Genomic DNA, 25,016 nt, shown 5'->3' on the forward strand with positions numbered 1-25,016 from the left:
ATTTCCTCTGCATTTTTACACCTGCGGATTTCTATAATGGAGCAGGTGCAAAACCTCTGTGGATTCCGTACAAAGAATTGACTTTCTGCGGATTCAAATCCACAGCAAATCTGCGCGGAAAAATCCACAGCATGTGCACAGCGTTTTTGGATTTACATAGAATAGAATGGTACTGTACAACGCAGCAGAATCTGCTGTGGATCTGCAGGGCCAAATCCGCTGCGGATCCGCAGCACAATCCACAACGTGTGCACATACCCTTAAAAGTGAATCTTCTGCATGGGTAGAATTAAACATTGTTTCTTCTGTCTCCAGCATCAGCAGTTAGGGGAGTGAGCACATGTTAAAGCTCAGATTGTCTTCCAATTCTAACAAAATTAGTGTAATCAGTTGACATTTAGATGCAAATTCATATTCATGATGCTAATAACATTTGGTCAGGATTAAAGTGTCGCATAGGCACCCCGTGGCTTCTGATTGCGAGAAGCCAATGGATTACCATGGCAGCCAGGGACCTGTTGAAGGCCCCCATGAGTGCCATCTTGGTCCTACTATGAAGACCAGCCACAAGCTAGGTTTTATAGGAAAACATCATGAGTATGAGGATAAAATGAGTTATCAAAAAACAAATTTTAAAGTTTATTTGCCCTCTTTCTTATTCAGAGGTAAATAAATTTTAAAAATAAACCTTATTGTGATCGTCGTGTACAACATAAGGTCTGATCTATCAAAATATAAAAACATTTAAACCGCACAATAAACGGCCAAAAAAAAGGCTCCAGAAGGGATCTGCAGGCGTCATTAACTGCGTAGAGCAGGAGTTCCAGAAGAGGCTGAGGATTGCTATCTCCATCGCGGGCAGCGGAAGGCTCAGACTGCCTGGGAATCCGGTGATGGCAGAAGAGCATCGAGGACGTGTGAGTTGAGGAGATTCCCTGGTGTGGGCTCCCGGTATAGCGCGGTCGCAGCGCTCCAGGTGTTCTCTCCCCCCCCCTTTCCCTCTCCCCTATTGGTCCACATACCTGCACCGATTGTATCAAAGCCTTGGCGGGTGCTCCCCGGCTGGTGACTGGTCCCCACGGAGGAGGTGTGGGGGCAAGGAGCGCGGCAGCCTCCGAGAACAATCCACGTGTGCTGCGATGAGAGTCTTGGGGCTGGATGTGAAGTACTCCGTTGGCCATCTTTATGAGTAAAGACGACAGTGCGTAACTCATTAAATCCTATGGACTTGGAAGCAGTATGCTACAACCAGCATCTAGCATTCCAGCCTGTTCTGGAAATTGTGCCTGTTGCACATTTTTGCAATCACATTAAATAGAGAAATGACTCTGTAATCCCTTTTTCTTTTTTTTTTCTGTTAACATCCAAGCCGCTATCACTATCCTTTGAAAGCATACTGATTAATCAGCCACAATCTTACATTATACATATATCTCGGAGTAGATATCATGAGCCTTCCAAGTCGCAATCTGCAGCTGATAAGCTAAAGACCTATGCCAGGAGCAATCTGACGATCACACAAAGATCCTCCAATAAACCAACTCAGGAAGAGACATCAGTGTCTCAGAAATCAGAGGATGTGTACACAGAGCCCACTCTGAAACAGGTGTCCGCACAACTGTTAGGGAGGCTGTACTGTCCTGGATAGCAACTAACGTGAAAAATTGAGGAGATTAAAACTGACCTGGGACTCTTCCGTAATGACGCATCAAATTTGGGTGAGAAAGTCCAACAAGCGGAAGATAGAATTTCAAGTCTGGAGGACCAAACAGCGCCTTTGCCTGAGCGTATCAGAGTGCTAGAATAAAAGTTGGTGTTATGCGTAGAAAAGCAGGATGATCTAGAAAATAGTGAGGTGTAATAACATCCGTATCATTGGATTGCCGGAAAGGGCTGAAGGAAATAATCCGAGTGACTTTGTAGAACGATGGATCCGTACTTTGTTTCCGGAGGCCACCTTCTCTACTGCGTACACTGTGGAAAGGGCACACCATGTACCTGGGAGACTGAATCCTCTGGGGGTGCCTGCAAGACCCCTACTGGCCAGATTTCTCAACTGGAAAGATAGAGATTATATCCTGCAATTGGCACGAAAGGCCCAAGTAATTATGAAAATACTACTGTGATGCTGTGTTCGGATTTTCGGCAGACTTACAGAAGCAAAGAGCCTCATTTACTTCAGTTAAGAGGCTCCTGAAGAGCTCTAATGTGATTTATTCAATGGCGTACCCAGCCAGGCTTAGGGTGGTAGATGGTGAGAGGGTAACTTTCTTTCAGAACCCGATGGAAGCGGAGGAGTGGATCTCCGAGAGAGGGGCGCCAGAAGTAGTAATGATTAGTACATATTAATATGGTAAAGCTTACTGTGTGCACTGAATTTTATACTTATGATGGTGATTGACTGACATTTGCATACTATTGTTCTAAATCTCTTGAAATACTTATATTTATGCCTGGACTTGGTTACTGAAATGGTTGATGGTTATACTTTTACTACTGCTTATTCCCATATAGGTTTGTTAAAATGCTTATATATTGGTTAATCTGATGTTGTCACATCTACCCCCCCTTCTGAGTGTACTGCCTTATGGGATTATGGGGGTGGGCATTGGAATGGTGGAATTGAGGTCTGAGTATATGGCTGCCCAGGCTCCTGATCTTTGGAGAGGACAAAAGACATCATTAATAATTTATAATGGGAGGGTGGCGGGGCGCCCATCTCAGGGGCGCTGGCGCCATGCTTCCTGGTCCGGGAACTTGGTTACCCTTGGGGTTTAGCAAAAACTGAGTGATCGGACCAATAATTCTCTGCATGCCGTTCTGGGGTGGGGTAATTACTTTAAAGGTATGCATTAAATTCGGTATAACTGTTATTTGTGGATCGGATTGATAGAAGAGAATATAAGAATTCTACATATGCCTATGCTTCAGTTTGGAGAAGTTTATGGACATCTCTTGTTGTGTTTTTTATGGCCACTATTCGTCAATGATTCATAGTTTAATTGGAAATTCAGTTAAGGATCAGCATTGCACCTATACCTTACCGTCCAGGTATGGTCTGTATGTGATGGAGCTGAGCACTCCAGAAGTGAATATTATTCTGTGTCAAAATTTTCTTCGGAATCTATATGGCGTTACTTAACCCCTTCCTTACTGATGACGGAATAGTACGTCAACGGTAACGGTAAGGATCCCCTGCTTTGAGGTGAGCTCCGGTGGTGAGCCTGTTATGAGCAGCTGACATGTGCCCGCAATAAGCACGAGCGGAATCGCTGTCCGCCCGCGCCTATTAACTAGTTAAATCCTGCTGTCAAAGCTGACAGCGGGCATTTAAATAGCACTTCCGGCCGCCGGGCCGGAAATGATCTCATCGCCGACCTCCGTCACGTGATCGAGGGTCGGCGTCACGTTGCCTGGACAACCATAGGTCTCATAGAGACCTCTATGGTTGTTCCAGGCAGATGGTGGTGGTCGGCGCTCAAAGCACAGCAGTAAATCTGCTACATATGGGCGATCTGCTCATTGCCCATATGTAGCAGAGCCGATCGGGTTGTGCATGCTTCTAGCCTCCTATGGAGGCTATTGAAGCATGCCAAAAGTTTAAGAAAAAAAAAAAAAATTGTTTAAAAACAAAAAAACCCTAAAAGTTCAATCACCCCCCTTTCGCCCCAATCAAAATAAAACAATACAAACAAAATCCCACATACACATATTAGGTATCGCCGAATTCGAATCACCTGATCTATCAATAAAAAAAGCATTAACCCAATCACTAAACGGCGTAGCGAGAAAAAAATTAAAAATGCCAGAAGTACGTTTTTTTGGTCGCCGCGACATTGCATTAAAATGCAATAACGGGCTATGAAACAACGTATTTGCACAAAAGTGGTATCGTTGAAAACGACAGCCCAGTACTCAAAAAAATAAGCCCTCACCCGACCCCAGATCACGAAAAATGGAGACGCTACGGGTCTCAGAAATTGCGCAATTTTTTTTTTTTTTTTTTTTTTAGCAAACTTTGGAATTTTTTTTCACCACTTACACAAAAGAACCTAGACATGTTTGGTGTCTATGAACTCGTAATGCAGAATCATAATGGCAGGTTAGATTTAGCATCTAGTGAACCTAGCAAAAAAGCAAAGCAAAAAAACAAGTGTGGGATTGCACTTTCTTTTTGCAGTTTCACCGCACTTGGAATTTTTTTCCCGTTTTCGAGTACACGACATGGTAAAACCAATGGTGTCGTTTAAAAGTACAACTCGTCCCGCAAAAAATAATGGTGATTATATGGATTATTTTGACTTTACACTGCATTGTTATCAGGGCTGTGGAGTCGGTAAGCCAAACTTGCGACCCCGACTCCTCAATTTCCCTTACACCGACTCCACGACTCCGACTTCCTCATATATTGCTTATATTTAAGTGAAAAATTTATTGTAGTACAATAAGAACATCAGACATTTAATCATTTTTATGACACAATAATCAAGATATTTAGATAGAACACAATATATATTTATTGGAATACAACTGTAGAACGCAAAAAACTAAAATTGTAAATATGTAATACGCTGTGTAATATCGTTTTTTTTTTATATATATATATATATATATATATATATATATATATCTCTATCTCTATCAGGGTGGATAAAAATCGATTTTGTTATTTTAATGGGATTTTTTTTATTTAAATCGGATTTTTTTCAATAAACTGCTTTTTGAGGAAAATATTTTACCATCCAAAGGTTCTTCCATCATGAGATAAAGCTGAGTTGTTTAACTCAGTAGAATAAAGGCTGTATATGTGTAACATTCACAATGCCATGCTCTTCCAGAGGTTTCTGTAGGATTAGTGGGCAGTTTCTCTCCTATATTATCACAGACGCTCGCTTTACTTATGCAGTTCTCAAAACTGAATTTGACTCCGCAGAGGTCCCAGCCTCTTCTTCACGGCAAAAATGTTACAACATGAACAGAGTTGAGAAAAAGACCTTAATCCTATTGTTCTACAAACCTATGAATACAGAATCAACCCCTTCAGTGCCAAGTCCAAGAAGTTAGACAATATGTTTCTGATTGTTTGGAGTGGCATAGATCTGCACAACACAAGAAGAATGTGAATCTAAGTGTGAGGAGGAGGAAGGGCAAGCAGACAAGAAAATGAAAGTGAAACTTTGAGCACAATACTGCAGCATAGCCACAGACCGACAAGTCTGGATCTGTTTGTGTGTACGATCTGAGGTTTATTACATTCTTTCCTTATAATGGCAGCAGGCCGTAAAAGAGACCCAGTTTGGGAATATTTTAATGACGCTCCTTCGCCTATCGGTAAGGCAGGCATGCGTGCAAAATGCAAACGATGCAACAAAGAGATGCAAGGCCTGGTGGCGCGAATGAGGCAACATCATGAGAAGTGCGGTGATGAAGATGACCAAAGAAACACTTCTGAACAGGCAGGATCTTCAGGTTGGTAAACATTTTTATTGAATCCTATTTCTAAAGACTGAACTGTCATGTGTGAGAAAAATTATATTTCTTATTATTACTGCATGTTACTGTCATTTGGTACAGTTATGAAGAAAAACAAATATTCCTTTTGGGGCAGGGGCAGTGATGTGTTGTGTACAATAAGCAGAAATTGTATAAACAATAAAATAACAGCATTGACTTTTTTTGTTTAGGGGAATTCATGGATTCTGGAAACTATCCACCTCCAAGATCACCATCATCCTGTTCTACAGTTTCAGAGTTATCCATCCAGGATAGTGCTTCATTAGCAGCAGCAGCAGCATCATCATCAGACACCCACAGCCACATATCACCATCACCCAAAAGGAAGAAAAAACCTTTACCTCCTGGAACCACCATAGATAGGTTTGTGATAAGAACTAGCAGAATAGAAAAAGAGTTGATTGATGAAAAAATTGCCCAGTTTATTTATGCAACAAACTCTTCTTTCCGTCTGACTGAGAACCCACATTTCATTAATATGGTTCAGTCACTGAGACCAGGATACAGTCCACCCAGCAGAGCTGATGTTGCAGGGAAACTGCTGGTTCAAGTGTATGACAGAGAAATGGAGCAATGTGCAACAGCTCTGGAGGGTAAAATTGTTAACCTAAGTATTGATGGGTGGAGTAATGTCCACAATGATCCTATTGTATGTGCTTGTATAACAACAGAAGAAGGTAAAGTCTTCCTTGCACAAACAACTGATACGTCAGGAAATGCACACACAGCAGAATACTTACAAGAAGTGGCAGTAAAAGCTATAACGACATGTGAACAAAAATTCAAATGTCTAGTACGCAGTTTGGTCACTGACAATGCTGCAAACGTATCCAAGATGAGAAGAGATTTAGAAGAGCAGGGAGGGAATACAAAGCTGCTAATAACATATGGTTGCAGTGCTCATTTGCTGCACCTCTTAGCCAAAGACTTAAGTGTTCCAGAAATAAAGGCTAATGTTGAAATTGCTAAGTACTTCCGTAATAATCATTTTGCTGCAGCAGCTCTGAAAAGGATGGGTGGAACCAAGCTAACGCTCCCACAAGATGTTAGATGGAACTCTGTGGTGGACTGTTTTGAGCAGTATATCAAAAACTGGCCTATTCTGATGACACTTTGTGAAGAAAATCGAGATAAAATAGATGGCACTGTCACGGCCAAAATCCTCAACATTGGGCTTAAGAGAAATGTTGAACATATGCTGAGCTTCCTGAAACCCATCTCTCAAGCTTTAAACAAAATACAGAAAAATAGCTGTTTTATTGCGGATGCTGTTGAAATTTGGAAGGAACTGAGTGAACACTTAAAAACAGAACTACACATGGACAGAATTAAATTACAAGCAGTAAACAAACGAATGGGACAAGCACTGACTCCAGCTCATTTTTTGGCAAATATTGTCAATATCCAATATCAGGGTCAAAACCTAAGTGCTGAGGAAGAGGAGTTAGCTATGACATGGGTATCCAGCAATCATCCATCTTTAATGCCAACTATAATAAACTTCAGAGCTAAGGGGGAACCATTCAAGAAATATATGTTTGCTGAAGATATTTTAAGGAAGGTCACACCAGTAAACTGGTGGAAGTCACTTAAGCGCTTGGATTTAGAGACTGTTCAAGTAATGATTTCACTTTTAACAGCAGTAGCTTCTTCTGCAGGCGTTGAAAGAATATTCTCTTCCTTTGGACTCATTCATTCTAAATTGAGAAATCGGTTGGGACCCAATAAAGCAGGAAAGCTTGTTTTTCTTTTCCAGATTATGAATAGGAACAAAGAAGAAGATGATGATGATGAAGATGACGACAAGTGAGCTACAGAGGACAGCAGGGACAGTAGTATTTAAGTTTTTCATGTGTCGGCTGGGCTGACAGTCTAAGTTTCTTAAAATATATATATATTTTGTTTAGCCAAATTAGTTAACAAACATGGATGTTTGTTTAAGCAAATAACTTATGCTGTAATGTTGTTATTGTTTCAGTTGAATAAATCTATTTTAAATTGTTGTTAAGGTCAGGATTATTTTTCTCCTTCCTAAGTACAACAGAACAGTGGTGTCCAAATATGAATGATTAACCCATTAAACTGGGGAGAAAAAGGTAATATAAAAAGTGATTCTAAAAATCTTCATCTACTTGCATGTTAAAGTAGCAAGAACTAGTTTAGGTAGAAACTTTGATTTAAATCACTGATTTAAATCAAGCCTTACTGACTAGTGATTTAAATCGTGATTTAAATCAGTTAGATTTAAATCAAATCCACCCTGATATATATATATATATATATATATATATATATATATATATATAGAGATATATATATATATATATATATATATATAGATATATATATAGATATAGATATATATAGATATATATATATTCAAACAATGTGAAAAACATATAGCCAGCTCACCATAAAGGAGTTCCTCTTGATGCAGTAATCAGTGTTCACCCTATACTTTGCACGGATCCAGGCAGGGAGTATGCCCCAACAAATAGAAATATGAGGAAATTGGGATCCAGCAAAAGGATGAAAGTTCACCAGAATTGTAAAAACTTCTTCTTTATTAATCCATTATATCATAAAAAGTATGAGGAACTCTGATTGGAGTTCCTCATACTTTTGTATGATATAATGGATTAATAAAGAAGAAGTTTTTACAATTCTGGTGAACTTTCATCCTTTTGCTGGATCCCTATATATATATATACACACACACACAGTGGGGCTAAAAAGTATTTTCCCTTCACCCATGACAGCACCACCTGAGAGGGATCCGCCCCGCCAGGACAGGAACCTACGGAGACATAAGGGGCGGCACCTCTCCCCCGCTTCAGTTGGGTTCCTGTCCTGGAAGGAATCCCACTGTGGCGGTGCCTGTCATGGGCGAAGAGAAAGATAAAAGACCCAGGCCCGTCCCGGCGCGGGAAGAACAGGTAGCTTACCTGTAGCGCCGCCGTCGGGTCCTGGAAGCGCAGTCCCTGGGGCTCCGGGTTCGTGCGGGCGTGGATGGGATCCCGGTGGCTCCGGGAAGCCCCCACCGCGCCGCCCTCCCCTCGCGCACGCCGCATCTCGATCCCCGTGGTAGGGGAGAGACGCTGGCGACGGTGTAATGGCGCCGGGTGCGACGCCGGCCGGCTTTCTGAAGCACTGGGCCGGCGGTCGCAGGGGGGAGGGGAGGAAGACGCTCACCAGGCGGAGGCATGCAATTTAAAAGGAGGAAGATAGCTGTAGATCGGCGGTGCAAAATGGAGTCCGAGCAGGAACGTTCAGCGTCCCTGCCTCCCTCACAGCCCTCTGGCAGAAAGCATGGAAGCCATTCAAGCAGCAGTCGCCCCAGCCGCAGGTCGGGGCACTCCTCAAGGTCCAAAGAGCGCGGGTCAGGTGCTCCGATGCAGCCTCCAAGTCCGGTACCCTTGATTACGGGTGGTGAGTGATCTTCGTGAATGTTAACAGTATATTAATAGGGGTTTTCTATTGTATGCTTCACCCTGTAGGAAAGGCCCAGAAAAGCGGGAAGCAAGAAGAATAATAGGGGTTGTGCTATATGTAAATCTCCCCTAGCAAGAGACTGGCAAAAAGATCTCTGTGCTTCGTGCATTCAGCGGACTATGGCAGAGGAAGCGCCTAGTTTCGCAGCCAATCTAATATCTGCCCTCAGGTCAGAAATGGAAGGCTCAATTAAGTCCTTATTGAAAAAAGGGAAAAAAAGCAGGAAGGATTTCCCTAGTTCCCCCTCAGATTCCGCGTCAGTATCATCTCAGGCGGAAAAATCATCCTCCTCAGACTCCTCAGATAGTGACACAGGGGGTAAGCCATGTTTCCCTGTAGAAGATACAGATGCCCTCCTAAAGGCCATTAGAACCACAATGGGCCTACAGGAAGAAAGGGCGGCTAAAACCCTAGAGGACGTCATGTTTGTGGGGCTTCAGGAGAGGAAAAAACGAACCTTTCCAGTAAACGCGAAAATCCAGGCGCTTATTGAGAAGGAGTGGAAAAAGCCTGAAAAATCGGGGGCCCTTCCATCCACCTCTAAGAGACGATACCCCTTTGAATACAAGGATACGGAGGTATGGGACAAAGTCCCAAAAATAGATGCAGCGGTGTCCATATCTTCCAAAAGGTCGGCCCTGCCCTTGGAAGATGCAGGGGTTCTTAGAGACCCGCTGGACAAAAAAGCGGACTCATATTTGAGGCACGCATGGGAAGCGACAGCAGGAGGTCTAAAGCCGGCGATAGCGGGCACCTGCAAGGCACGCTCCTTCATGATCTGGCTGCAGCAGTTAGAAGAGAAGCTGGCGTCAAGGGTCCCAAGAGAGAAGATCTTATCAGACATGTATCTCTTGCACGGGGCAGCGGCTTTTTTGGCAGATACCTCGGCGGACTCTATGCGATTGACAGCCAGAGCAGCGTCACTATCAAATGCTGCTAGATGCGCGTTATGGCTTAAGGGCTGTCCGGGTGACCTTCAGTCCAAGGCCAAATTGTGCTCTCTCCCCTGCGATGGTCGATTCCTGTTCGGCAAGAACTTGGACGATATTCTGGAGAAAGCAGGCGATAAGAAAAAAGGCTTCCCCAGATTCCCTATGGATCAGAGGAGACAGCCCTTTCGGAGGGGGAGATTCAATAGAGGGCGTCCTCCCGCTGACAGGAGAAGATGGGAGGATAAAAGGAAGAAAGAATCAGGGTTTATGTTTGGTGGAGGCACCTCCACCTCAAAAAAGTCACCACAATGACGCCGGTATTCCAGTAGGAGGGAGATTGGCACTCTTTTTCCAGGCCTGGGAAAAGATCTCCTCCAATACCTGGATTCTGAGCATCCTAAAAGAAGGCCTGAAAATCCCCTTTATTCGTCAGCCAAAACCCGTGGTCGTCATCACACCTATCAGGAAGATGACCGAAGAACAACTGGCCTTAGAAACAGAAATCCTGAGCCTGATAGACAAGCGGGTACTGTCCGAGGTGCCACGCTTACAGGAAGGAAAGGGGTTTTATTCACCCCTTTTTCTAATAAAAAAACCGGATCAGTCGTTCAGGACAATCATAAATCTCAGACGCCTCAATCTATGGATAAGGAACCCGACCTTCAAGATGGAATCAGTGACTACGGCAGTGAAGCTGCTACATCAAGATTGCTTCATGGCCGTAGTCGATTTAAAGGATGCGTATTATCACATCCCTATCCATCCAGATTACCAGAAATACCTGAGGGTAGCGCTTTATATTCAGGGCACACTAAGGCACTTTCAGTTCAGGGCTCTTCCGTTTGGCATATCCATAGCCCCGAGGGTCTTCACCAAGGTCATAGCGGAAGTGACAGCCTTTCTCCGGATTCACGATACGGTCATAATACCATACCTGGACGATTTTCTTATAGTGGGCAGTTCAGAGGACCACTGTACAGCACAGTTGACTCGGGTGATCAACACCTTGCAAGAGTTAGGGTGGATAGTCAATTTCAAAAAATCAAAATTACAACCCCTAAAGAAACAGACCTTCCTAGGATTTATACTGGACTCAGAAAGGCAAGAGTGTCTGCTCCCAGAGTCCAAGATAGAGAAGGTTCAAAATCTGGCCTTGGCGGGCCGAAACCAACCATGTATGACATTAAGAAAAGCAATGTCCCTACTAGGTACCCTAACATCCTGTATTCCGGCGGTCAGGTGGGCTCAGTTTCACACCCGGCAACTCCAGGGGGAGATACTAAGAGCACAAAGATCGCTAAGAGGGCGTTTGGAAGGAAAGCTGGAGCTTTCCTCAAAAACCAGAGACTCTCTCAACTGGTGGTTGAACGAGACAAATCTGACCTTAGGAATACCATGGGACAGACAGGCGACAGATATAATTTTAACAGATGCAAGCTCCTCGGGGTGGGGGGCACACCTAAGGGGCCTCATAGGTCAGGGTTCCTGGACACCTCAAGAAAGGAAGGCATCCTCCAACCTGAGAGAACTGTGGGCAGTGGGCAAGGCCCTAAGCCACTTCATTCCGCTACTCCAGGGTCGAGATGTACGCATCATGTCAGACAACAAGGTAGCAGTGGCATACATCAACCACCAAGGAGGGACAAAATCACACTCCTTAATGGAAGCAGCAACAGACATTCTGAGCAGTGCAGAGGAGCACCTACACTCCGTGACAGCCCTACACATAAAAGGGGCAGAAAACAGAGGCAGATTTCCTGAGTCGCAATACCCTGAGGCAAGGAGAATGGGCGCTAAACCGGTCCATTTTTCAAAAGATAATTCAGCTTTGGGGGGAACCGGTGATAGACCTCTTTGCAAACAAGCACAACAGGCAAACAGAAAGGTTCTGCTCTCTAAACCCGAGGGAAAATCCATGGGCAGTGGACTCGTTGCACATCCAGTGGAACTTCAGACTGGCTTACGCGTTCCCCCCAGTAGCTCTGATCCCAACTGTGGTAAGAAAAATCAGAAACGATCAAGCCAGGGTGATTCTAATAGCTCCATTCTGGCCAAAAAGGCCCTGGTTCGCTCTGCTACGGAAGATGTCCCTCTCCGATCCATGGGTTCTGCCAGAAATCCCGGACCTACTAGCTCAGGGTCCAATATTGCACGCTCAGGTCAAAGGATTCCATCTGACGGCGTGGAATTTGAAAGGTCGCTTTTAATGGATAGGGGGTTCTCCCCTGGGCTGGTGGCCACTCTGCTAAAAAGCAGGAAACCGGTGACTACTAACATCTACGGCAGAACATGGGATAAGTTCCTACAGTTCTTGGGTAAGCCGTTAGGAAAAGAACCCCCGATTAGTGCCATCCTAGAGTTCTTACAATCTGGGTTGCAGATGGGGTTAGCAGTAAACACACTTAAGGTTCAGGTGTCGGCACTAGGGGCGCTCTACAATTGCAAACTGGCATCAGATAGGTGGATAGCCAGATTTATTAAATCCTGCCATAGAGCTAAGCCTATTCCAATATCCAGAATAGCCCCCTGGGATTTAAACCTGGTGTTAGAAGCCCTTACAAAAGATCCGTATGAGCCATTACATCAGCTACCCCTAAAGTTTTTGACCCTAAAAACAATCCTGTTAGTAGCCCTCACATCAGCCCGCAGGATAAGCGACTTACAGGCTCTCTCAGTAAATCCTCCTTATACGCAAGTCTTTCAGGATAGGGTAGTATTAAGAACAGACCCCAGTTATCTGCCCAAGGTAGTATCAGATTTCCATCGGGGTCAGGAAATTGTCCTTCCATCCTTTTGCGAAAATCCAAAAAATCTGGGGGAGGAAAAATTCCATAGTCTGGATGTTAAAAGAGCTCTCGTAGAATATATATCTGCCACTAGCCAGTGGAGGAGGTCACAGTCCCTATTCGTAGCTTTTCAGGGTGCCAGGAAAGGCTATGGGGTTTCAAAAGGGACTATTGCTAGATGGATTAGGGAAGCCATTAGTGTAGCCTATTCAGCTAGTGGTATCCCGATTCCTGACAGCATCAAGGCTCATTCCACCAGAGCCGTGGCGACCTCCTGGGCTGAAAAGGCAGAGGTATCAATCGAACAGATTTGTAAGGCCGCTACCTGGGCCTCACCTTCAACCTTCTTTAAGCACTATAGATTAAATCTATCCTCCTCTGCTGACTTAACCTTTGGTAGAAGGGTGCTGCAAGCGGTGGTCCCTCCCTAAGGTGTTTCGAAGTCTACAAAAATCTCTCAGGTGGTGCTGTCATGGGTGAAGGGAAAACCACCATGGTTACTTACCGGTAGCCGGTTTTTCCGGAACCCATGACAGCACCCGTACATTTCCCCCCCTTTTTCACTATATGGGTGTGCACAATTAGTAGGGTGTTTTGAGTGTTGTGGTGTTGGATTAAACATGTAACTAACCGGGAAGTCCTCTCAATGCTCTGTAACCCAACTGAAGCGGGGGAGAGGTGCCGTCCCTTATGTCTCAGTAGGTTCCTGTCCTGGCGGGGCGGATCCCTCTCAGGTGGTGCTGTCATGGGTTCCGGTAAAACCGGCTACCGGTAAGTAACCATGGTGGTTTAGTCAGTCAGCAATAGTGCAAGTTCCACCACTTAAAAAGATGAGAGGCGTCTGTAATTTACATCATAGGTAGACCTCAACTATGGGAGACAAACTGAGAAAAAAAAATCCAGAAAATCACATTGTCTGTTTTTTTTCATTTTATTTGTATATTATGGTGGAAAATAAGTATTTGGTCAGAAACAAAATTTCATCTCAATACTTTGTGATATATCCTTTGTTGGCAATGACAGAGGTCAAACGTTTTCTGTAAGTCTTCACAAGGTTGCCACACACTGTTGTTGGTATGTTGGCCCATTCCTCCATGCAGATCTCCTCTAGAGCAGTGATGTTTTTGGCTTTTCGCTTGCCAACACGGACTTTCAACTCCCTCCAAAGGTTTTCTATAGGGTTGAGATCTGGAGACTGGCTAGGCCACTCCAGGACCTTGAAATGCTTCTTACGAAGCCAGTCCTTCGTTGCCCTGGCGGTGTGCTTTGGATCATTGTCATGTTGAAAGACCCAGCCACGTTTCATCTTCAATGCCCTTGCTGATGGAAGGAGGTTTGCACTCAAAATCTCACGATACATGGCCCCATTCATTCTTTCATGTACCCGGATCAGTCGTCCTGGCCCCTTTGCAGAGAAACAGCCCCAAAGCATGATGTTTCCACCACCATGCTTTACAGTAGGTATGGTGTTTGATGGATGCAACTCAGTATTCTTTTTCCTCCAAACACGACAAGTTGTGTTTCTACCAAACAGTTCCAGTTTGGTTTCATCAGACCATAGGACATTCTTCCAAAACTCCTCTGGATCATCCAAATGCTCTCTAGCAAACTTCAGACGGGCCCGGACATGTACAGGCGTAAGCAGTGGGACACGTCTGGCACTGCAGGATCTGAGTCCATGGTGGCGTAGTGTGTTACTTATGGTAGGCCTTGTTACATTGGTCCCAGCTCTCTGCAGTTAATTCACTAGGTCCCCCCGCGTGGTTCTGGGATTTTTGCTCACCGTTCTTGTGATCATTCTGACCCCACGGGGTGGGATTTTTCGTGGAGCACCAGATCGAGGGAGATTATCAGTGGTCTTGTATGTCTTCCATTTTCTAATTATTGCTCCCACAGTTGATTTCTTCACTCCAAGCTGGTTGGCTATTGCAGATTCAGTCTTCCCAGCCTGGTGCAGGGCTACAATTTTGTTTCTGGTGTCCTTTGACAGCTCTTTGGTCTTCACCATAGTGGAGTTTGGAGTCAGACTGTTTGAGGGTGTGCACAGGTGTCTTTTTATACTGATAACAAGTTTAAACAGGTGCCATTACTACAGGTAATGAGTGGAGGAAAGAGGAGACTCTTAAAGAAGTAGTTACAGGTCTGTGAGAGCTAGAAATCTTGATTGCTTGTTTCTGACCAAATACTTATTTTCCACCATAATATGCAAATAAATTGAAAAAAAAAAAGACAATGTGATTTTCTGGATTTTTTTTTTCTCAGTTTGTCTCCCATAGTTGAGGTCTACCTATGATGTAAATTACAGACGCCTCTCATCTTTTTAAGTGGTGGAACTTGCACTATTGCTGACTGACTAAATACTTTTTTGCCCCACTGTATATGTATATGTATATCACTATGTAATAAACTATGTAAGTGGAAAAAAACAGTTTTCAACAAAAACATACTAAATAACATTTGTGCAGTCTATGACCTTGTTCTACGAAATAGAATTGCCTCCATCAGATCCTCCTTCATAGATGATCTCAAATTTGACCTAATAATTTTAAGGCCAGAGAACAACCTCTCTACACTAACTTGGGTTGGAAGCAAAGCCGTAACCACATGGGCAACATTTCTAACAATTTCCGGGTATAAAGGAATTGTCTCACGCACAGTCAGTTTTGATGAACGCTTTGCCTGCTCCATGTCATCCAAATACTTGTCAAAGTCAAACTCCTCATCTGATGAGGATGAAGATATGGCAGCAGTAGCACTGTCTGGCAGTCCTCTTGTACGCCACTCATCCTAACTGCTACCTCAGTCAGAGCTCCTTTTTTCTTTAGTAAGCTGTTGATCATCAAGCAGTATACGATGACTTGGGTCCGCATAAACAGCTGCCAGATAAATTTTAGTTTCCAATAGCTGTGTCTCTCTCTGTTTCATTGAAGCAGAAATGCCATCTGCAATTAGACCTCCTCTTTGGGACAGGCAAAATAGCAAGTTCTTCCATTCCCTTATGAAAATGCCAGGAGTTAAATCCTCAGCTTGTAATTTTTTAGTCACGGTAAATGGGTGATGACACTATTACTTCAATTCAGCCACCTGTGTCCATTGACCTTCATTTAGGGTTACCTGAGGGTTGGTCTTATCTATAAGAAACGGTTTTAGTTGAAGCAATCGCTCAATCATTAAATAAGTGCTGCCACACCGAGTGGCTTGATCGACAATTGCCCCTTTCCCAGCACGTCTCTTCAAGATGGAATCAATTTTAGGGGTTCTGGCAGCAATAACCAATTTCCTTACTTTTCCAATCAGATTTCCAGCATGTCCCTCTTGCAGACCATCTCTTATTGCCTGCTGCAGCGTGTGCACAACTTTCTCACTTTCTCCAGCTCGGGGCCCAGGAATCGGATCCTGTGCAGGGCAGGCACCCCTCCCCCTCCTCTCTCTGGTGAAGACGGCAGAAGACAGGACAGAGGAGGGGAGATTGCCCCCTGCAGTCTGGAGCCGGTGCAGGGATGGGAGCACTGCAGCATACAAGTGAGTTTTGATAGGTGCGTGCCCCTGCTTCTGGGGGGGGGCAGCTGCCCCCCCTGCCCCTCGCTGGCTACGGCGATGATTCGCACACAGCGTTTTTGTGGATCCGTTTTTTGCCGTAAAATGCAGTGTCTCTGGGCATCCCAGCAAAGTCAATGGGTTTCAAGATATGACATTCAGACACATTGTTTTGTGAGGATCCGTTTTTGGGCTGAATGAGCATGTCAGTTTGTGTGGCGTTTTTCTAATCTGCTTTTGCTATATTAAAAACATTATCTATGAGCTCAAAAACCTTTCAGGTGATGCGTTTTTTTAACCCCTTAACGACCGCCGATACGCCTTTTAACGGCGGTAATTAAGGGTACTTAAACCACAGCGCCGTTAATTCACGGTGCTGTGATTTAAGTGAATAGCGCCCCCCCAGTGTCGGATTTTCTCCGGGGTCTCGGCTGCCAGGGGTAGCTGAGACCCCAGAGAACATGAATCGGTCGGTTTATACCGACCCCCGCTTTTGCGATCGCCGTTATTAACCCTATAACGGCGACCGCAAAAAAAAAAAAAGCCGCGATTTTACATTTAATTTCTCTTTCCTCTGATGTGATCGCACATCAGAGGATAGAGAAATAGGGTCCCCGGTCCCCTCCCGGTACCTCTCCCTTGTCCTCCGTCCCCTCCCGGTGGTCCCGCGCCCGCTGGCGTCATCCGATGGGCGCCGCCATCTTGAAAATGGCGGGCGCATGCGCAGTGCGCCCGCCAGGAATCTGCTGGCTCCGGCTGGCAGATTCCATTCATTATTTTGATCACTATGATAAACGATCATAGTGATCAAAATAATAAAAATAGTACATAACCCCCCCGTTTATCACCCCCTTATATAGGCACACATAATGAAATAAAAAAAAATATTTTTTTTTTCAGTTTTCCATAAGGGTTAGGGTTAGGCTAGGGTTAGGGTTAGGCTAGGGTTAGGCTAGGGTTAGGGTTAGGATAGGGTTAGGCTAGGGTTAGGCTAGGGCTAGGCTAGGGTTAGGGCTAGGGTTAGGGTTGGGCTAGGGTTAGGGTTGGGCTAGGGTTAAGGGTTAGGGTTGGGCTAGGGTTAAGGGTTAGGGTTGGGCTAGGGTTGGGCTAGGGTTGGGCTAGGGTTAGGGTTAGGGCAAACTAGGATTAGGGTTAGGATTAGGGATTAGGGGTGTGTTGGGGTTAGGGTTGGAGCAAGAATTGAGGGGTTTCCACTATTTACCAACATTGGGGTCTAAAAAATCACTTTTGTGGAAATAAAAAAGACTTTTTATTTTCACGGCTCTGCGTTTATAAACTTCTGTGACGCGCTTGGGGGTTCAAAGTGCTCACCACACATCTAGATAAGTTCCTTAGGGGGTCTAATTTCCAAAATGGGGTCACTTGTGGGGGGTTTCCACTGTTTAGGCCCATCAGGGGCTCTGCAAACGCAACATGATGCCCGCAGACCATTCCATCAAAGTCTGCATTCCAAAATGGCACTCCTTCCCTTCCGAGCTCTCCCATGCGCCCAAACAGTGGTTCCTCCCCACATATGGGGTATCAGCGTACTCAGGACAAATCGCATAATAACTGTGGGGGTATGATTTCTCCTGTTACCCTTGTAAAAATAAAAATTTGGGGGCGAAAAGATCATTTTTGTGGAAAAAAATGGATTTCTTATTTTCACGGCTCTACGTTATAAACTTCTGTGAAGCACTTGATGGTTCAAAGTGCTCACCACACATCTAGATAAGTTCCTTCATGGGTCTAGTTTCCAAAATGGAGTTACTTGTTGGGGGTTTCCACTGTTTAGGCCCATCAGGGGCTCTGCAAACGCAACATGATGCCCGCAGACCATTCCATCAAAGTCTGCATTCCAAAATGGCACTCCTTCCCTTCCGAGCTCTCCCATGCGCCCAAACAGTGGTTCCTCCCCACATATGGGGTATCAGCGTACTCAGGACAAATCGCATAATAACTGTGGGGGTATGATTTCTCCTGTTACCCTTGTAAAAATAAAAATTTGGGGGTGAAAAGATCATTTTTGTGGAAAAAAAATGGATTTCTTATTTTCACGGCTCTACGTTATAAACTTCTGTGAAGCACTTGAAGGTTCAAAGTGCTCACCACACATCTAGATAAGTTCCTTAATGGGTCTAGTTTCCAAAATGGGGTCACTTGTTGGAGTTTTCCACTGTTTAGGCACATTAAGGGCTCTCCGAACGCAACATGGCATCCGATCTTAATTCCAGCCAATTCTGCGTTGAAAAAGTCAAACGGTGCTCCATCCCTTGCGAGCTCTGCCGTGTGCTGAAAAAGGGGTTTACCCCCACATATGGGGTATCGGCGTATTCAGGAGAAATTGTACAACAAATTTTGTGGTTGATTTTCTCTTTTAACACTTGTGAAAATAAAAAAAATTGGTTCTGAATTAATTTTTTTCCAAAAAAAGTTAAATGTTAATTTTTTCCATCCACATTGCTTTCGTTCCTGTGAAGCACTTAAAGGGTTAATAAACTTCTTGAATGTAGTTTTGAGCACCTTGAGGGGTCTAGTTTTTAGAATGGTGCCACTTTTGGGTATTTTCTGTCATGTACACCCCTCAAAATGACTTTAAATATGATGTGGTCCCTAAAAAAAAAATGGCTTTGTAAATTTTGTTGTAAAAATGAGAAATCGCTGGTCAACTTTTAACCCTTATAACTTCCTAACAAAAAAAAATTTTGCTTCCAAAGTTGTGCTGATGTAAAGTAGACATGTGGGAAATGTTATTTATTAAGAAATTTATGTGACACATCTCTCTGATTTAAGGGCATAAAAATTTAAAATTTTAAAATTGCAAAATTTTAAAATTTTTTGCCATATTTCTGTTTTTTTCATAAATAAACACAAGACTTATCGAAGAAATTTTACCACTAACATGAAGTACAATATGTCACGAAAAAACAATCTCAGAATCAGCAGGATCCATTAAAGCGTTCCAGAGTTATAACCTCATAAAGGGACAGTGGTCAGAATTGTAAAAATTGGCCTGGTCATTAAGCTGCAAACTGGCTCTGTCGCTAAGGGGTTAAAAAGCTGATCTGCTTTTGCAGCTGAAAAATGTATCCACAAAAAACGCAGCAAAAACGCTGTGTGTGAATGTAGCCTTAGATCAGGAATAGAACAGCCATTTATAGGACATTTCATAACTTTCCCAAATTCCTATGAAAAAATATTCAGCACATTCTGCATTGAACTATTGTACCCAATTTACTATATATTGTCGGAGTCGGACCATTTTATACCGACACCAACTCCACAGCCCTGATTGTTATATGCTTGTTGTATTATTCTGTGGAATCTTTCAATAAAGTGTAAAAAAAAGCCTCCAGAATTGCCATTAAAATGAAATAAAAAGCTATCAGAGCACACTAAATGTACCCAAAATAGTATCAATATAAACTAAGCCCAGAGCGCAATAAACAAACTTTCACAAAGGTCCATTGACTGGAAAATAATAATTAACTTGTGTGTATATGTATGTATATATATAATATATTTTTATTTTTTTTTAAAAAGAGGTTGTCCATTTTTTTTTCTCTTTTCAAAACCCTTGTTTTTTGTTTTTCAGTGCAACTCATGGTAAAATAAATGGTGTCATTCAAAACTATGCGTAAAACTCATTCTCAAAAAAACAAGCCCTCATACTGCTATGCCAATGGATAAAAAATGGCTTTGAAAGAAGGGCAGGAAACAAATGAAAGTGCAATAACAAATCTCCTGTCTTGAAAGGGTTTATGCAGTGACAGAGTGCCTATTAGAGCTTGCTGAAGGAAAATGATAAGCCCATTGTAAGGTAGCGCTTATTGTTAGTGTTAGGGAACACTCACTTGGCAGCGGTTTCACGGCACACAGGAACACTTTCCATTTAAACAGTCTATGTGGTTTATTATATAGCATAAACCATAAAACGCAACAGTCTTACATCAGACAGATCAGTGTTCATATTAAGGCTCTGCTCTCTCAGACCTGTCACTGACTCTGGAAACATGGCCTCTCTGTGTGCTGTTCAGGACTTCTGTCCTCACTTGGAACCGTCCAACACACAAGCCACCAGGTCCAAAGCCTCTATGTACTCTTCAGGGAGGTAGCACACCTTTCAACACATAGGCCTTCCAGGACCTTCCACATGCACCAATCAGGTCAATACTCTCTCCCCATGTCACCAGACCTCAGGCACATTACATGGTCCATAACCACACCCACAGGTGAGGTATGGATCACATGGTTATGACCTCACTAAAGGTCCTATTTCACACAGCACATACACACAGACTTTATCCTGGGCGTTCAGACACACGCCCCTGGGTGGGTTTGTAGGTGACTGGTCCCACGCATCTCACCATTTTCCCTATTACAATGAAGGAACACCTGCATGCATGTCCCATACAGCGCCTCCTAGCTGTCACAGGGGTCACTGCATCACACCGTATAAATGGTCCTTAAAATAAATGTTCACATGTTGCTATCATAAACGAATGGATTTTGCAGATAAAAATTGCTAACTTTTCATCTAAATCTTTTTTTTCTTTCTCTTTATTCCAACTCCTCTCAGGACACAGTGGCATGGGTGCCTACCATGGAAAACATACATTTGATACTTTCTCTCATAAACGGGCATGCCTTATCAAGTCCTTGTCAATGGAAGGTGCAAACAAGCTCCGGTATCCCCCATACACCCAGAAGAAACTGGATTGGGCCAAGTTTCTTTTGATGAGCAAAGTGAACAAGAAGAAGCTGGGTCTTGTACTCCTGCCTATTATTGCTGTAGTAGCAGCTTTGATTTTGAAGGTGAGCTTTTATGCATATTGTGTTGGTATACAGTAGCTTAGAAGAAACACATTATTGCTGTACATAAAAGGTTCCAGTCCTATTACCCATCAGGCTGTTGCTGAAAATTATATAGCCTATTCCACTTGTAAAATCTTAAAATTAACAATGATCCCAAAAGGCTTCCAATTTTCTCCATCCGTCTTCCCTTATTGCACAAGTATTTACTTTTCAACAAATCTGTGCCAGCAAAATATAAAGGCTATAGTTCCCTTTTTCTTTAGAGCTATAACAATCAAGCTTGTTGAAATCAACATTACCAATACTTATTGGCCCCAGAGAGATTTTGTCACAAGGAGGTTTTGTCAGGCATCACCAACTGTCATGGCGGTGTCAGGGTCTGTGGATTTCACAGATTTTCTTTCTTTCCTCCTTGTAACTCCATTGATGGCTATGATCAGCGCCTGGTGACTAGAGCGTCGACTCTTAGAGCTGCAGCTCTTAGGCAGGATAGAAGGAGTTGAATCTTTGCTGGTCTGAGGTTGTTGATTCCTTTGGTCACATGCCGCTGGAGAAACAGCCATGTCTGATCTCTCTCTTATTTAAGTTGCGTCTGCCTTACAGGTAATGCCAGCAATAGTTTATCTCTCCTTGTCTGGAGAGGTGTTCAAGTCCTGGCTATTAATGGTTATTTCCAACGTTGTTGCGAGCGGTGTTTGTTTTTTCTTTCCTTTTTCCCTAGATATCTTTGTAAAACTCGAGAAGCAACAAAGTTATATACTTTATATTCCTTTGTGTATTTCCGTGAGTGAGTGCAGTAACTGAGCTTCAGTTTTACCTGTCTGTCTTGTTTGTATTCCCCCCATACACTGCAGACTAGTGCTGCTTAGAACTATGGTTAGGAAAGAGACCCAGGCATCCCCACCTTGAGGAGTAATCCTGGGGATAGGAACAGCTAGGGACCCCTAGCATGAGAGTCAGTATATGTGCACATTTGCTATCCCACAGTCAAACCATTAGTTTTATAGGGATTAAATTTATGGACTTCCGTGCGCTGCTTGACAAACCACCACATCCAAGTTATGTTACAGGATTAACCATTTATTACCCAACGCGTTTCAAAGTGTACAGCACTTCTTCAGGGGTTGACAAAATCGGTGACGCTTTAGCGATATTGCTAGCGATATCGCTATGTGTAAAGCCCCCTTTATAGTTGCTTCTGTTATTGTTAATGTTGCATATCCTCTGTTCTGTCTACAACAGGGGTAACATAGTTTTGAAGGCTGAAGGAAGACCTTATGTCCATCTAGTTCAGCCTATTTAGTGCAGCTGTTCTGCATTGTTGATCCTGGGGAAGGCAAAAAACCCACAGAGTAGAAGCCAATTTTCTCCATAGGGAAAAAAATTCCTTCCCCCTAAGCTGGGTCAACCATCTACCTATAATATTCTGTTATTCGTAACCTTCTATACTGTTACAAGAAAAGCATCCATTCCTTTCTTAAATTCATTCAGTGAGTTGGCCATCACCACTTCCTCAGGAAGAGCATTCCAGAGCCTCACTGCTCTTACCGTGAAGAACCCTCTTCTATGCTGGTGCAGAAATTGTCTTTCCTCCAAACGAAGAGAATGCCCCCTCGTTCTTGTCACAGTCCTTGGTACAAACAGTTCATTAGAGAGATCTCTGTATTGCCCTCTGATATACTTGTACATATATATTAGGTCTCCCCTAAGTCTTCTCTTTTCTAGAGTAAATAGACCTAATTTTGATAACCTTTCTGGGTATTGTAGTGAACCAACTCCATTTATCATTTTAGTAGCCCGCCTTTGAACCCTTTCAAGTTCAGTAATGTCTTTCTTGAGCACCGGCGTCCAAAATTGCACACAATATTCCAAGTGTGGTCTGACGAGTGATTTGTACAGAGGGAGAATTATGTTTTCATCTCGTGTCCCCAGACCTCTTCTAATGCATCCCATGACCCTATTTGCTTTGGTGGCAGCTGCCTGACACTGGGCACTCCAATTTAGCTTCTTATTGACTAAGATGCCTAAGTCTTTATCCATTTCTGATTTCCCCAGCAGTTTCCCATTTAGTAAGTAATTATAGCATCTGTTTCTCCTTCCCATGTGCATAACCTTACACTTATCTGTGTTAAACCTCATTTGCCATTTTTCAGCCCAATTCTCCAATTTACTCAAATCTGTCTGTAGTTGCAAACTGTCCTCCTTTGTGTTAACTACCTTACATAGTTTTGTATCATCTGCAAATACTGATATTTTACTGTGTAAGGCCTGTTTCACACTTCCGTTTTTTCAAATCCGTCAAAATCCGTTGGTTTCCGTTAAACGGATCCGCCATTTTTTTTGCAGGATCCGTTTTTGTCCCATAGCGGTTACCGCGGATCCGTCAAAAAAACGGATCCGGGTTTTTAAAACGGATCCGTTTGCATCCGTTTCCGTCAAAAAAACGGAAACGGATCCGTTTGGCGGACACAAAAACGGAAGTGTGAAACAGGCCTTAGCCATCCACTAGATCATTAATAAATATATTAAATAGTAGGGGGCCCAATACAGAACCCTGTGCTACCCCACTAGTAACCCTGGCCCAATATGAGTATGCCCCATTCATAACCACTCTTTGTTTTCTATCACTAAGCCAGCTACCTACCCATCTACACATATTTTCCCCTAGCCCAAGCTTTCTCATCTTACTTACCAATCTTTTATGTGGGACAGTGTCAAATGCTTTAGAGAAGTCGAGATAAATGACATCCAATGATTCTCCTTGGTCCATTTGAGAGCTTACATCCTCATAGAAGCTGATCAGGTTAGTTTGACAGGAGCGATCCTTCATAAATCCATGTTGCTATGGAGTTAAACATTTATTAACATTGAGATATTCCATAATGGTATCCCTTAGAAACCCTTCAAAAATTTTACAAACAACAGATGTTACGCTTACCGGCCTATTGTTTCCAGGTTCCCTTTTACACCCCTTTTTGAATACGGGTACCACATTTGCTTGCCGCCAATCAAAAGGAACAGACCCTGTTTCTATAGAGTCTTTAAATATATATTTTAATCTTACTAAGGCGGTTCTGCACTTCTTCCTGGGTTAGGCAGGTAATACTTAATGGGGAGTTTACATTATCACTCTGCATGTCCCCTGGCAAATCCTTTTCCTGTGTGAACACTGTTGAGAAAAAAGTATTTAAAACATTTTCTTTTCCCACATCGCTCTCTATGATTTTACCCTCATTGTTCTTTAAAGGGCCGACACCATCAATTTTAATCATTTTACTGTTTATATAATTAAAGAATAGTTTGGGGTTTGTTTTTCTTTCCTTAACAATGAGTCTCTCGGTTTCCACTTTTGCTAAATGTATTTGCTTTTTACACATTTTATTTTTTTCTTTATAACTTTTTAATGCTTCTTCATTGCCTTCTTGTTTTAGCTTCTTAAATGCCTTGTTCTTGTTATTTATTGCCCTTTTTACATCCTTATTTAGCCACATTGGTGTTCTCCTGTTCCTAGCCCTTTTATTTCTGTACGGTATGGCTAGCTCGCAGTGGGTGTGTAAAACTGATTTAAATATTTCCCATTTATTTTCTGTGCTCCTATTTTTGAGGACATTGTCCCAATCAATTCGGCGAGGGACCTCTCTAAACTGATCAAACTTTTCTTTCCTGAAATTCAGCGTTTTCGTAACCCCCTTCCAGGGCACCTTACTGAAGGACAAGTGGAATTGTATTATATTGTGGTCACTGTTCCCTAGGTGCCCATCGACTCGGACTTCTGTTATTCTATCTGGTCTGTTACTTAAAATTAAATCCAGAAGGGCTGTCCCTCTAGTTGGGCCCTGCACAAGTTGTGACAGATAATTATCCTTGGTTACTGACAGAAATTGGTTTCCTTTCTGAGATACGTAGGTTTCAGTTTCCCAGTCTGTCGGGGTAGTTGAAG

The 25,016-nt window shown here is 43.2% G+C and overlaps 2 protein-coding genes across 3 annotated transcripts in view; both read left to right on the forward strand.

Moving 5' to 3' along the window:
• Positions 1–25,016, forward strand: part of ALDH3A2 (aldehyde dehydrogenase 3 family member A2) — a 96,344-nt gene that overhangs the window by 63,127 nt on the left and 8,201 nt on the right. For both annotated transcript variants that reach the window (XM_073573496.1, XM_073573506.1), the window contains exon 10: positions 20,841–21,076. In XM_073573496.1, the coding sequence (XP_073429597.1) occupies positions 20,841–21,076 (236 nt within the window). The remainder of the gene's footprint in view (positions 1–20,840; positions 21,077–25,016) is intronic.
• On the forward strand, positions 4,805–19,871 carry LOC141088917 (uncharacterized). Its single transcript, XM_073575155.1, has 3 exons — positions 4,805–5,469; positions 5,685–6,901; positions 19,857–19,871. The coding sequence occupies exons 1-3, from the start codon at positions 5,268–5,270 to the stop codon at positions 19,869–19,871; spliced, it is 1,434 nt and encodes a 477-aa protein (XP_073431256.1). The 5' UTR covers positions 4,805–5,267.

Source organism: Dendrobates tinctorius, unplaced genomic scaffold, assembly GCF_039654945.1.
Source record: "Dendrobates tinctorius isolate UK_male_01 unplaced genomic scaffold, ASM3965494v1 ptg000007l, whole genome shotgun sequence".
Classification (NCBI taxonomy): Eukaryota; Metazoa; Chordata; class Amphibia; order Anura; family Dendrobatidae; genus Dendrobates; species Dendrobates tinctorius.

Excerpts from the sequence above, each read along its gene's own strand:
- LOC141088917 (XM_073575155.1), top strand. The coding sequence starts at position 5,268 with ATGGCAGCAGGCCGTAAAAGAGACCCAGTTTGGGAATATTTTAATGAC. Across the intron at positions 5,470-5,684 it reads TGAACAGGCAGGATCTTCAG|GGGAATTCATGGATTCTGGA; the intron begins GTTGGTAAACAT and ends TTTTTTGTTTAG.